The following is a 15,062-nucleotide window of genomic DNA, read 5'->3' on the forward strand; positions in this document are numbered from 1 at the left end:
TATCAGTCAGCACACTCAAAAAGGAATAACAGCGACATCTATAGCCTTTACTGAGGCAATTGCTCGGCCACAAACCGTCCTCACAACATAATGCTCAAAATGAATTTCTGATAACCAGAGGTTCGCCCAGTCGTTACATTTGTTTACGGGGAGCGGGCAGTTCACGCGTTCTTGATCGGCGACAGGGGTAGGGATTGCTCATACATACCTGAATGGCCAATTTCGCCCGGTGATTGGAGGGGGGGATGGGGTGGGGGTAGGGGAGCTGCAGGGAGATAAGGCATACTTTTGCCCCTATCGCTTGATCTGCCTATGGGGATAACGGGCGATCAAACACAAAAGCCTTATATAGGTCAATGTGCATACTAGCTGCTACCATGTTCAGTCCTCCACCATGTGCAGCGGAAAATAGTTTCCCGATCGCAACATAAGAATATGGAAATGGGCTGGTCACAAGTCGTGTTTGTGAGGCTCTCTGGGGCACCAAGTCTCGGGGGGGGGGGAGGGGCGTTACAGGAATAATTAGCATTCCCTTGCCAGGATGCTGGATCCGCTCCTGCGCATGTAACCAGGCTGGCTGAGGTTTTGTGACGCCATCGAACAATCAGCTGGAAGACAGCCGAACCGTAAGCGTAAGGTTGGCCTTGGTATTAAATGTGTCGGTGGCTGCGTCGCTGGGAAGTGGGCGGGTGGCAGCGGTGAGGGAAAGTGGTATAAGTATACATTGGTACCTAACAATAAAAAAGAGCACTGTACATCACTCGTCGTGTTTAAGGCAGAACATAACATAAATAATCATAAAATATGTAGATTTATGCTCCTATCTTCGAATTTTAATAATTACGATAGCAAGCCCCCGAGCGCCCCACACGCCCCACCGTCTCGACTTCCAGCTCAGTTGCTGCGTCATCGTCGTGTGGTCACTATATTTCTGCCCATCAAGAATTATACAACATGTACGGGGCCAAGGTAGAAATAAAAATATAACGAAATACGTTTTTTATCGCGTCTAGGTACGTTTATGAAACATACAGAGCAGAATAGTCCAGAACATAGCCTAGCCTAACCTATTCTAACCTCCCCACCCTATCTCCTTCAACTCAGTGTCCCATTAGCGTCCATGTTCCGTGCCATATGTATGTACCGCAGTATGGAGTTCTGTTTAGTCACCATATTCTCATTTTGCTTTTCATTCCCCACCCAATGACGTCGTATTCCCCCCCCCCCCCCATGTCGACCAATCTACGAGCTACGGAAGTTACCTTACGTTTGCACCCCCGCCGTACATTTTTATAGTTCTTGATGCCCAGTAATGTTGTGACAACCGGCGCCGACGGTGATGAGCGTATGCAGCGCTCGGATGTCCGCCGCAGTAGTGATTTAAATTCTAAGGTAAGAGTTTAGATGAGCTGTTTTACGATTATTTATGATATGCTCTCCTTGAGAATGATGATTGATGTACAGCGCTCTGTTAACATTAGGTAGCAATGTATACCATGACTGGGAAACCCCATGTTGTTATATGGCAAATGGTGCCCAATGAAGGTTTCAAAATTGTTAATAAATGTGTATTGCATTTATTGATATCAATGCTCTATGTTTTGGGTATTGGACTTGTTGATTCAGGCTTTTTTAAGGAACACAATGCCTACACTGGTCATACCAGTTCAGCTATAGCATTGTAGATCAAAGTGCTGTGCTGAGGCACAAATACTAGTGTTTTGAATCCTACATATGTGTCGCATTCAGGCAGTATCCTTCTGTGTTAAGGTTACAAGTGAGACATAGATAATGGAGTTAGGAAGCATGCCCCAGACCTGCAAATCACAAAAATGGTTGTTGGTAGGTTCACCCTGCAAAGTTCTAATTCCAAGGGTTTGTTTATTTTTGTCTTGCAGTTACACAACAATCTCTTGAACTTGAAATAAAGGTGGGCACAATGTTTGTTTTAATCTAGGTCATGTCCTCAAATAAACAAAGTTAAGAGCAGTAGCATTTTGAAAACCATGTACCATTTTCTACTTACCTTAACTTGTAGGTAGATATTTTATATATTTGAAGATAAAGCTTTTGTACTCTTGGTCATGGGAGTACATCAAATTGAGCCTAAAGATTTCATAAGCGCTGTGTTTATATATGCGTACTCAAAACCAGTTGGTACTCATAATAAATGTCACTCATGTCACACACAGGCCTTGTCAGAGGTCACTTGTTTGACGACCTCTGCCATTCAACTTACCATCAGTGGTCATCATCAAACTACAAAGTGCTTAAGTGTGAACAGATGAAAAACACATCAGTCTCTTAGCATTGTTAGTTACATCAGGATTAAGCAATATAATTCAATGGATTTGTGGGATCAGATGTGCGAAGCAGTTCTTGTGTTGGTGATGACCCCACCATCTGATCAGGGAGTTGCAGTTCATTGGTCAAGTTTTGATTATGGCACAATGTTCTACACATTTGATCCAGCCCTTGACCTTATCATCATCATGGGCAGCATCTGCCACATACCACAGACTACTCCAGTTAGGGCAGAAGGTGAGCACACCTTGTGACTGGAACTTACCCCACTATAAGTGGGTTTAGCTGCAGGCTCTCTGACTGAACTACAAAAGCAGGCTCCATTACTCAATGCACAGGCCTTGTAACCTGCCTGTGATGGGCCACATGCTCCATTTCAGCAGCCAATGGCCTCAGCCTCCAGCAGCAGCGCCCGGTCGCTGTTCGCCGAGTCGCGCACCCGGCTGGTGGAGCGGGTGGCGGTCAACGTGGACGCCTGCGGCTCGGTGTGCCGCCAAGCAGTGCGCGGCTCCCGCTCCCAGGAGCTGCTGGTCGGCGCGGCGCGCTCTCTCGCCGCCCAGGTGCCGTACAGCTGAGGGCGGCCGCTGCGGCTGCCCTCTCCCCTTGGCCCGCGGACATCGGCAGCCATGCCAAACGACCGGCTTGTGCGGCACGTGCGTGCGTGCACTCTTGTATCGTACTTGTTTCCGGGCATTAGCACGCACGTGTCTCTGCGTGTTTGCGATTGCCTGTGTGTCATTTTTACATGGTGTTGGCTTATGCAATTCGGCTTTCTGACTGTTTGGTATAACATGGGCACATAGGCTTACAGCTCATGGTTTGCCCGCGCACAGAACACACACGCACGCACGCACGCACGCACGCACGCACGCACGCACGCACGCGCACGCACACGCACGCACGCACGCACGCACGCACGCACGCACGCACGCACGCACGCACGCACGCACGCACGCACGCACGCACGCACGCACGCACGCACGCACGCACGCACGCACACACACACACACACACACACACACACACACACACACACACACACACACACACACACACACACACACGCACACACACGCACGCACGCACGCACCCGGCTTGAGTAATGCAACAGAAGCGTAGAATGTGAGTGTGTCGCAGATCTCTCACAATGTGGGTGCAAATGGATGGCTTGCTGCGTCCATTGCGGAGTGTCAGTCCCAAGTCGCACAGTTTTCTAAATGTCAAGATTTGGACGAGGCGCTCATACAGTCTCTCATTACACCCAGCAGGATGTGACTGGAAACAAACCATTGAGCACGTTCTTCCACATGGGAGGCGTTACATTACAGTCAATACGCAGCGATCTTGGGCGACGTTGCTGATCCTAGCGAGAACTTCGGCTCGCGGCCCGCGTTGAACTCTTCGTGAAGTGGTACCCTCTGGTTGAAGATCCCACTGTCTGGAAGGTGTCTTGGGGTGGGATGATGTCATGTGTTTCGGCATTGGTCTAGCGGCTGGTTTTGAGTCTGTGCCATATTCAGTCAGAGGGGCGGTGGCGGCTGCCAGTACAGTTGACCATGTTCACACCACCTCGCCTCAGAAGATCTGCGTGGGGCCGATGTCCTACAGCTGGCGTCCTCTCGCACAGGAGTCGGCGATCGACCGTACTTGCGGCAACGTGCAGAAGCTGCGGATCCTGGCGACCCACCTGGGCTATCAGTGGGAGTCGATCGCTCGCTCCGCCCACCACGTGCCGTCTCTCAGGGACCAGGCGCGCTCTATGGAGCCCTGAGGCTCGCAGGCGTGCCTGTCGGTTGCGGGTGTTCTCTGTTCGGTCATGATCCGTAGCTGGGCAGTCTGCCGTCCAAAGGCAAAACCCCATATGTCCATTACTGGCCATTTTGCGTTGTTTATGCCATCTGATTCGTCTTCTCATGCTGAATTCGGATATTCAAACCAAGAGTCGAAATTTTCAGATTCTTGCCTAAAAGAAAGGGCTAAAAGCTTGTGAAAACTTCACCTGATAGTTTAAATAACCGAATTCAGCATGAGTGGACGAATCAGACGACATAAAACACTCAAAATGACCAAAAATTAACATATGGGATTTTGCCTTTGGACGACAGCAGTGGTGTCACATGCCCGGATGGTCACCACGGATTCTATCAGGTAGTTTGAATGTGCGAGTCGCGCTCGCAGACGGCTCGTGTTCATTCAGTGCGACATATACTTGACATGCCTCATGTTTGTTGAGACTCGTGCCTGACGCGACGGCCTGGTACCAGGTCATGACGTCAGGTACCTGGCCATGACCACTCAGTGTACCTGCAGACCCTCGTCAGGCCTGCAGCTGGATCTGGCCACAGTGCTAGCCGCTGTCGGTGTTCTCATCTCGAAGGTGGCCACACTTCGTGGCTCGCGTCTGTGGCGTGCGCCTGCTGTCCCGCTGGCGGTGTTGCGAGCCGGACTGTGCGCGTGAACCGGTCATGGCACCTCCTCCGTCTCCGTACCCGTCGGCGTCAGACTGGGCTGCTCATCCGGGTAGACAGGAAATTAGGCTGCATTGGTTGATATTGGGTTTAATAAACGCGGCCGTTGCTAGTTAAAAGCGTTATTCATTGACCCTTTTTGTGCTGGTGGCCAAGCATAATTGGTAGTGCTTACTGCTGGTTGTTTGCCGATAGCCGTGTGGGTTGACATAAGCTATGGCACACCATTTTTTCCTCAGCATTTTACATGAAGGGCCTCGACGCGAAATGGCTATGGGTGTGGAATGTGTCAGCAAACCCTAAAAGACATAACATGAATAACTGCTTGATTAAATACTATGTTGATTTCGACGAATTGTTGATATACATAAACATTGGTTTGGATTTAATTAGTTTTAAGGTATACTGTTTTGTATGATTTATTATTTGGTGTCGCAATTTTATTATTTATTACATAGTATTTAATCAATTTAATAATGAACTAAATACTATGCTGATTTCGGTTATGATGACTCCAAGGAGCATGTCAATACCTGAATTGTGCATGTAACCTTGGCAAACGTGCTAAAGTGATGAATGTGAAAGGTTATTGATACCACGGTCAGGCAAGGTAAGAAATAAAGTAAAACGCCAGAAACTGGCATTACATTTTTCAAATAGCAATTGTGATCCTTGCCAATAACGGTCGATGCTGCGCTGAATGAAACCTCGGGAAAATGGAGATAAACATCAAACAAGTGGGACGGGTGGGTCATACGCGGCACTGGCCTCATATGCTATGCGATCTACTGCTCGATCTACTGTCATATGCTATGCGATCTACTGCTTGTCATGCTAGCCAGGGTGCGCGCTGGAGCACAACATATCGTGGCTCACCTGCTGTGTTCACTGATCAAGCCCTCTCCTGCGCAGAGAACTAGAGTTAAAAACGGAACATTGAAACTGGCACTTGGGCGAAGCCACCCGGGGCTGCTGTTTGGTACGGTGCCGAAGTCCACGTCTGTCGGAGAGGTACGGTACGTACCTCGTACGGACAGGGCAGCCCGTCCGCATGGAGGGCTGCAGCCCGCGTGCCATTTGTCGATTCCCCGCAGTCGCTTGTCTTCCAAATGATCCGGGCCACGCGTGGTTGCCATCCAGCGACTGTCTAAGCTCCCTCCCCCCCCCCCCCCCCCCCCCCCCCCCCGTTTAGTGGTGCGGTAACGCGCGTGGTCCGGACTTGGCTGCCCATTCCAATCAATAAGTCGTTTGAGGCCGCAGCGAAAATGTTTAAGGGGATTTTTGGGCCCACCATAGCTGGTCCTTTAGGGCAGAAGTGGCCGGGTGATGACCCATTATCTGACCTGGGGACAAAGTTTTTGAACTGCGATGGGCTCAACTACGGCACATGGCGAATGTCGAAGGTCTGGGTGAAGATCGAATAGGTACACGCTGTAAACTGGGCTGTCTGCAAACGAGAATCGAATAGGGTAAACTTAAAGTTCTATGATCCCACCCAGGGCAAACAAATTGAAAGGTTGAGGCCGAGAAGGAGTCGAAAGCCGTGTACTGCTTGATTGGTGAAGGTTCCGTGACGATAAGATAGACACGACAGTTGAGCTACATGCAAACATGAATACTGGAAAGTGGTGAAGCCCATGAGTTTTGACTTACCTCGGTATCATCAATTGGGAGCTGTGGGAAAGAATCGACTACGCTGTTTTTAAGGTTAAAGCTGCATAAGTCGGCGACGATGTAACGCAGATTGCAATGGGAACTGTCATCTGCAGGAAATAATTCCATTGCGTTTTTTGTGTTTGCGACCTAAGGCTAGGTCAAAAGACTGCTGTTACGTGTTGGTTTCGGTGACAGCTTCATTCGCGTAGTGTACAAAGAAAGAGCCTACTGTTTCCCGAGTATGAACTCAGCTGTTGACCTTGTCCGTTGTCCGTTGTCCGTCTTTATTTCCATACGTGTTTCGCTGGAATGAGTGTATACTGAAATGCTGATTGTATATGACCGCCCACACATCGGACATGGTGCGATCTGAAACTATCGCATGCCGCACTATGGCTTTTACAATTCGATTGTCACAGTGTTCAAAGAAATTGGCCTGCTGTTCCCGAAGTGTGAGCTGAGCTATGAACCGTTTTAGTCCCATTCATGTTCCGCTGGAATGAGCGTATCTCGAAATTTGATCGTACTAAGTATGGCCGCCTGAAAATACATATCGGGCTTGGTGCAATCTGAAACTACTGCATGCTGCACTATGATCTTTACAAATTGATTGGCACAGTGTCCAAAGAGATTGGCCCACTGTTTTCCGAGCATGAGCTCAACTCTTAACCTCGTCCGTTGTCCGTTGTCCATTGTCCGTTTTCTGTCCTGCACGTGTTCCGCTGGGATTACCATGTGTTGACATGTCGATTATGCTAAGTATGACCGCCTAAAAAGACACATCGGCCATGGTCCAATCTGAAACTACCGCATGCCGCACTATGGGTAAATCATAGACTACGCGAGGGCACAAAGTCACCAGCAGATCCGACCGATCAAAAGGTCCGTAAGATCTCCGCCGGCTCTCAAGCTAGGAGTAATCGAGCACTGGGGTGAAGTTTTCGCAAAATCAGTCGGAAGGGGAGGAGGAGCAAGCTCGTGTAACTGAAAAGGGAACTACACCCCTGGCCGAGCAAAAAGAGTGGTCATGCACAAAGTACTGGTCCCAAACGTCTTCGTCGAAAACTTAGGCCGGGCCGAACGAGACAGCTTTTGTTCGGGAATGTGCGGAAATCTTTCCAAGGATGTGCCTTGCGCGCAACGTCCACGTGACCACGTGAACGCCCGTATTGTTGCGCAAGGCTCTGACGCGAGGCGTGCGATATCTGCCACGCGGTGGCCATCCGGGATCTCCGAGACGGAAGTCCTGCATGAATGCTAAAAGGTATGACAAAGACTTCGTTGAGGCAATTTACGCGTTTCTGGCCCATGCCCCGCTGTTCCCAAACGACGCCCTTTACCTCTAGAACATGGCTGGAGCTGGAGTCAGCCCGAAGTATTTCGCCAATACAGCAAACGACAAGAACTATCTTTACTTGCTATTTAACGCATCATTAAGATCGTCTCACGTCATTGTTATAACCTTTCCAGAGCTGACAGCACTCTTCACGAACCAGTGCAACGTAGCAGTGCACAGTACTAGTGGCGCAGACGGAAGGGGTCACGTAACTTCCTTAGATAGGACGCCTTAGGTGATAAGGTGTCTAAGATGACTCCTTCTTAAAGACCCGCTTTGAATGCCCGAAAGGCATTCAGGGCCTGACCTGCGGGGACGGGCCCTCAGATGACAGTGAGGGGGTGTTTTGCACCGCTCGGGGACCCGGAAGTCAGTAAGGGCCTATATGTCGGTTAGGCACCACCAGCACCGCACAGTCGGCCCCGTGTTGGTATGAGCCTGAGGGCCCACTCCACAAGCAGCTAAAAAGCCGGGGGCAAGCGATTTACGCTGGTCGGGGCCGCTGTATTAGTGAGGGACTCCCAGTGCTCAAAATGGGCCCCGTGTTGGCAAGGGGTCCCTGAGTCGACCAAGTGCAGTATTTGATGATGCCCGAAAAGGGGCCCTCGGGGCGTACCGGAACTGAAAGCCCAAGGCCTGATTGGAGGGCATAAGGAACAGGAGAGTTGGCTTTAGGTCGCATAAAAGATCCCGGACCGCAGGGCCGTGACCTGAAATATCAGTCGGAGGTCTTCTGGCACCGTTTGAGGACCCCTTGAGACGATGAGGGCGCCTATGTCAGCCAGAGACCACGAGCACCGAACAGTTGGTTTCGTGTCGGTCTGAATCCTAGGGGCCCATTTCCAAGCAGGAGCCAGGCCACGGCACTCGCTTCGCATTAATGTGGTCCCTGAAATAAGGATAGTGACCCTTTGGCGGTCAGGGGCCCCGCAGTGTCTAACAGGTGGTCATCTGTCGGCACGTGGTCGGCAACTCGGCAAGTCTTGCAACAAGACTGCAACAACGACAGAGGGCCAGACCAGACAAAGCATAACCAAGTAAAGCATGGAGTACGGAAGCAATATGAGTTATGTAATTGAAGTATACATTGGCTATCCATAATTCAGTGCACATCCTAACACAAGTAAGTTCTTCAAGTAGATTTAGGCGTCTGAAGTGGAAGCTCATGTGATTCATCCAAACGTCATGATACCATGAGAAGTACAATAGTTGGAAAATTGTCTGAAATGCCCAGATATGTCTTAATTTTCTACTTGTCGAGAAAAACTAGGGCGCTAGGCGCGACAGCTAATAAATCATGGTTAAAACTAAGCTCTGCATATGATGACACACACACACACACACACACACACACACACACACACACACACACACACACACACACACACACACACACACACACACACACACACACACACACACACACACACACACACACACACACACACACACACACACACACACACACGCACGCACGCACGCACGCACGCACGCACGCACGCACGCACACACACACTGGAAACCTAAACCTAACTCTAGAATTAGGTTGCAATTTCTAGGAACATTTTTGAGTTTTGTCGGCTTAGAAAGAGTCCACTGAACCATTCTTAAACTATAAGCACCGGTGACTCATTTACGAAGTCGATCAACATCGGATGTTTTAATTTTATTGAACTCGAATTTTAAACAGAATTCGCCTCGCGGGTGTCCCTGGGTTCTGTTTCATTTCTGGAAGATAAAAACAATAACAAAAGCAGGGAAGCCGTGACCCTCATTAACAACCGGCCGCTTTTGGGGGCCTATTCTTTTTCCAATGAGGGGCCCCAGCCTCATCAAGACAACAACTAAATGTTCTCGGGCCGCTGTGACCGTTACGCTGCTCATAGATCAACCAAAAATTATACAGGTGAAATTTGCGTGCCAGACTAATCTTTGACCGATGCGAACTGCTTTTGAGAGACTTGCGGAATTATCATTTCACAACGGTCGTTTTCGCCCGCCAGGCGTCTGGTATCTGTAGCGGCCGACGCCACTCGGTTTGATGGAAACTGGAACCACGGCCTATCGGTGTTGTCGCGGGACCCTCCTTTTTCGGGAAAGGAGCGCCCTGTTCTCAGTTCGTGCGATGCTCTATGGTCCTTATTTTCGAGATGATGTCTTCGGGTGTTTTGACATTTTGAGCGAGGTATCCGTGTTTTATGGATTTGTTCTCTGAAAGTTCCTTCTCCAGTTTTAAGCGTTATTAACATAACATTCTATAGATCCGAAGCTACAGCTCCGTAGATATCAACGTCTTTCATTCAACCTCCCCTATGTGTGCACTGTGCAGTGCGACAATCCGATTCAGATTTCATTTTGTCTTCAATACGGTCGAAATCCTAAAAAAATGTGATAGCGCCACGTGGTTGGTGTGAGCTGCCAACCACTTTGTAGCGATTTTGATCCACCTGCGTCTTGACTTACTTACGGTTTGACTTATTAAATAGCAGCCCGACCTGGTGTTGACGAATGAGCCAGTGACGAACAGCAGTCAGGATCAAACGGTTTGTGAGTGAGTTAATCGAATCCAGAAACAAGGGTGTGGTGTTTGTGGCGAACTAATTGGAACTTATAACCGCATGTTGGGCTTGGAAACAATATGTGAGAACCAGGAGCTAAAGCCTGTTTGCAAAATAACCCATGTGATGCAGTAACCAGGGAGTAATGATAATGAAAGAATTGGCCAAAACGAGGGATCCGGAACCTCGTTTTGATGAGGGTAAGTGGGTACCAGAAACCAACATGGAAAGCCAGGCACACATCTGCTGGAAACGGATTTCTAAGGGCGAATAAGAATATAGACTCAGTGGTAATGTCAAATGTTATATCCTAATTTATCACATACCATCATGTTAATCAGCATGCTGAGTAGATCAATTTTTCGCCGACATCAGATCCAATATTTCCTGCTTGTGGACTCTGAGTCCGAAGAAAAACATCCCAACGAAAACAAAGCATGTGTATCTATTTCAAATATTACCGATTGTCCTACGCTGTAATATCATACAAACATTGTTATGGTGGTGCAACATATGGTGGTTTTGGTCTCGTAATAGTCTGACATGGGATGGGGGATTTCCAAAGTTTGGGCAAGCAAATTGGCACAACCCTAGCATAAGATGGATACCAGGTAAGCGAGAACAAGACCGTGCTATGTTTTACCTACACGTGTTGCGATTTTTTCAGATACCAGTGTTCTGATTTAGTTTAATTTCAGGAGAATATTGTATGAAAAATGACCAATCACAGTTTATTGCGTTTTGCATGCACCAGCAACTTTGTGAACAAGCGTATGAACTTCAGTTGCATTGGCATGCTTGCATATCATGCAGTTACACACCTACACTCCCGTACTGGACCCACGCGCTTGGCGTCCATATTGCTAACAACGATTTTCATTCGCCTTAGTGTTTCACCACAGCACATATCAGCACAGGTTAACCGATATTGGAAGCGTAGCATTTGACTCATTTCCCTGAAACATTTATGTTTCCTGACCGCTCTTCACGCCATGCTCCCTGTTTCGTATGCAGATCTTGTGGACATCACGGTGATTTGTTCTGCCACGTCAGGTAAGCCGTCAAAAAATGATGAGCCTTTTACATGAAAACCATCCGTCCCGAACAACAACATTTACGCGTAATCGGTGCTTGCCAAACATCTTAGGTTGTAGGTGTATACACGCATACAAGCATCTCTTTTCCACCGAAAGATCCTAGAACATCGCGCAACACAGACCACAGTCAGCACTTGAACACGCTACCACAGTGCAGAATCTGGGGCTTATCGCCATGGCAACCGCGGTTTAATTCTGTGACCACATGAAATCCCCTGACCAATGGAAGAACAAATATGATGTCCGAATTTGCGGATTCCCTAAAGCCATAGGCTCTACATTGACGGAGACCAGAGCGCCTTACCTTATTGTTTCTATAGCCTTGACTGTATCATTGAAACTCCACGTCAAAGTGGAGGTCGGCACATTTTAAGCTTTTTTCCGAAAGTAAATGTAAATGCGCTGTAAATTCTTTACTTTTGCTGTGCCATTATTGGACCGGTTTGCATTTGATAACACATTGTGGCAGAATGTCGTAGCAAACGCAATTTGCTGCAGCGCGCAGAACTTGGCTGAATAGAATGAAACATCGCTGAATAATGCTCAAACACTCCACTAATAATGCAAGACAAGACCATAATTAAAATGATGCGTGAGCTATGGCCACTTGAAAAATACCTGATGTACCAAAAAGAGGAAAGCTCCAGCAAACATGGCACGTACGCGGCTCTCTTGAAGTTTGAGAAACTCTGTCAGCTGCACTCATCTGAAGCTGACGTTGCAGTTTGCACTTTCTTTGTGTCTCACCTGCGAAAAATATTACAAATATTTCGAAAGTTAGTAAGTTTTAGCTCACTTTTCATATTCTGCGTAAACCTACATAGGATCAAGAGGGTTGGGGGCAAACTCACCGTTGGGGGGCCAATTTGGACTTGGGGATGGAGGCAGTGGCCTACCCAATAGAACATAAATCAATACCCGTGGCCCTCATTCACACAGATAGCGCCCGAGGAAGGCTTCCGCACCACCACCAACGATCCGGTTGCAAGCTGGCCTGGCTGCAGATCTCCAAAAGAACAGACCAATAATCTGCTAAGAGCTGGCACGGTGCCAGCCCCCGGTCCGCTCATTACAATTGGAAGTTTTTTGAGAAACTTGTGTGGCTCGCTATCTCTCGTGTGACACACTAGTTTATCGCGTCAGTATTAAGATGGTTTGATGGAATCATTGCCATCAACTGTTACACGCATGGTGATGCGTGTGAAAAGATGTGCTTATTCTTTTTCGGGTGGCAACTACCACGACAGGGGCATGTTGCTCTGGCCAGACTTGATCAGCCTTCACAATTGCAAGAAAACTCGCGAGCTGCTAGGAAGAGGCCAGAGTACCGTATGTGTCACTCGACACGAGTCCCCTCGAGGGATCAGTGTCGCTCCACTGCACCCTGTGCGCCTCAGCTGACAGCTGCGTCCTGTTGAGGATGTCTAGGCAATCATTAAAAATAAGGTTATAAGGGAGGCTGGTATGTAGCATCCAACCTTGCTCTGTCATGCATGGTGCGCCAGGCGAACGCTGACCCGGACCCAAATGTGCAGCGCAAAACTGCTGATGCCCGTGCCCAGGTGTGAGCGCTTCCACAAAGCCGGGGTGATGGAAAAGGTCCACGAGGCATGACATGACCGCAGTTTTTAATATCACGCTTCTGTTGATAATTGTATTGATAAGGTAATGAGCGTGCTTACAGCATGATTACGCATCATATCAGTTCCCAGCACCATCTATTATGCAAGAATCGCCTTTTTAGCTACCAGCGCGCGGCTGCGGGTTCTGACCACTTCAGCTGCGTCATAAAGCTGAGGAATCATTCCCTGTAATTTCAGCCGCTCATCGGGGCAGTACCTTGAGGAACGGGGGGTCCTTGGGCGAGAGCAGGAAGGAGCACGGATGGTGGGGCAGGGGCGGCGGTGGCGTGCGCGGTCCCGGTGGCCAGCGAGCTCTCGCGCAGCACCGCCGCCAGCGCCACCTTCGCCTCGAACAGCGCGAACCGCATGGCGATGCAGTTGCGCGGCCCGCTGCCGAACGGTATGTAGGCGCACGGGTGGCGCTTGCCTTCTCCTCGGGCAGGAAGCGGTCCGGGTCGAAGCGCAGCGGGTCCGGGTAGTGGTCCGGGTCGCGGTGCATGGCGAGGACTGGCATACCGACGATCATGCCGCGCTTGATGAGCAGGTCTGTGCCGGGGAGGACGTAGTCTTTGGTGCAGCAGCGCTCGAGACGCAGTGCCGGCGGGTACAGGCGCAGCGTCTCGGCCAGACAACTCGGTCCAGGTAAGTCATCTCCGTGACGGCGTCGTAGGTCAGCCGGCCGTCGTGCTTCGCCAGCACCTCGTCGATCTCACGCTGAACAGCGCTCTGGATGTCGGGGCTGGTGGCCAGCGAGTAGCCGGCGAACGTCAGCAGCGAGGCCGTCGTGTCATAGCCGGCGACGAAGAAGAGGAGCGATTGCGCGACGATGCTGGAGTCGCGAGGACGCGCTGACCGTCCTTGGTCTTGGTCTCGAGCATGAGCTGCAGGAAGTCACGGGTGGCGGAGCTATGGGTGTCGCGGTGGGCAATGGTACGGCCGACGACGCGCTCGAAGAAGTCGCAAGCGCTCTGCGTGGGGTCCGGCAGGCTGTTGCCTATCCATTTTGGGAACAGCGAAAGCACCAACAGGCGAAGGTTGACGTAACGCGTCGGCGCCTTAAAAAACTGTCCGGCGTGCGCAGCGAATTCAGTGTTAGGGTCTTTGAACGAGTTGCAGTTGACGCCGAGAAACCGCACGAGGCAATGTTGTCCATGGTGAAACGACCGAAGGCGTCCTTCAGTTGTACCTCCCCATTCGCCGCCATCTCTTCCCGCAAATACCCGGCAAGGTTGACCGCGTTGTCCAGGCAGAGCTGGTGCATGGCCTTGAGCTTGCTGGCAGAGAAGCTGGGCGACAGCACCGTCCGCGCGTCCTTCCATTCCTTCCCACTCAGCATGATGATCATCTTCTCAAACCCCTTGCTGATCGCGAGGTCACGCCGGTCGGTAAAATGTTCGAAAGTCCTTGACGGTGATAGCGCGGATTAGGTCCGGATCGCCCACGTAGAGCAACCGGCCGGTGCATCTCGAGATAGCCGCAGTACTTTTTGCCGCCTTGCTCGTTGTACAGCCAGCTCTCAAACTCGGAAATTCGGAATTCTCCTCCACTTAAGCTGGCTTGGTTAAAGCCATGCCCGTAGGGAAGTTTGGCCGGGGGCCGGGCACGCCTCGCGACGTCCAGTAGTCGTAGTCCTTAGTGTAGAAGCGGTAGGCGAAGGCGATGACGGCCACCAGAACAGCCAGCGTCACTGGGCTCAGGACCCAGCCCAACAGCGACCAGAGCAGCGAAAGGAACGCGCTGATCATGATGTCAGAAATGTTGACGTCGACCTGTCTCCACCTCGCACTGTCAGTTTCTGTGTTCGCTTGCTCTCGGGTGTTACTTCGTGGTGACCATCAACTCTGCACCGGCCACCCACTTCACTCGTTTGGGGCTTTCCTCGCCGTTTACTTTTTCGTCCATATACCCCACCTCACCTGCCCTCCAGTCGCCCAGCACCGCTCACTGTTTACCTAAGCACCCGTTCTGTTTGGCACGCGCGCCGAACCGGCCCTGAGTCTTGGTCCAGGCCCGATTGGGCC

General features: G+C 50.2%; 2 protein-coding genes across 3 annotated transcripts; one reads left to right on the top strand and one right to left on the bottom strand.

Annotated features, from left to right (window-relative positions):
* The first annotated feature begins 659 nt into the window (after positions 1 to 659).
* LOC119113894 (BLOC-1-related complex subunit 7) lies at positions 660 to 4,715 on the top strand. Of its 2 annotated transcripts, none has more exons than XM_037238125.1 (3): positions 660 to 698; positions 2,685 to 2,864; positions 3,932 to 4,715. In XM_037238125.1, the coding sequence occupies exons 2-3, from the start codon at positions 2,691 to 2,693 to the stop codon at positions 4,073 to 4,075; spliced, it is 318 nt and encodes a 105-aa protein (XP_037094020.1). In that variant the 5' UTR covers positions 660 to 698; positions 2,685 to 2,690; the 3' UTR covers positions 4,076 to 4,715. The 2 variants fall into 2 exon arrangements, with proteins under 2 accessions (XP_037094020.1, XP_037094021.1); XM_037238126.1 differs by lacking the exon at positions 660 to 698 and adding an exon at positions 1,361 to 1,392.
* Positions 4,716 to 13,235: 8,520 nt separating this feature from the next.
* LOC119113493 (cytochrome P450 3A31-like) lies at positions 13,236 to 14,786 on the bottom strand. The gene is given in 5 exon segments (XM_037237799.1): positions 13,236 to 13,471; positions 13,474 to 13,673; positions 13,730 to 13,870; positions 14,178 to 14,402; positions 14,656 to 14,786. Coding segments are annotated over 5 exon segments (933 nt in total).
* Between the last annotated feature and the right edge of the window lie 276 nt (positions 14,787 to 15,062).

The sequence above is a fragment of the Pollicipes pollicipes genome, unplaced genomic scaffold (assembly GCF_011947565.3).
Source record: "Pollicipes pollicipes isolate AB1234 unplaced genomic scaffold, Ppol_2.1 Scaffold_7262;HRSCAF=8765_pilon_pilon_pilon, whole genome shotgun sequence".
Classification (NCBI taxonomy): Eukaryota; Metazoa; Arthropoda; class Thecostraca; order Pollicipedomorpha; family Pollicipedidae; genus Pollicipes; species Pollicipes pollicipes.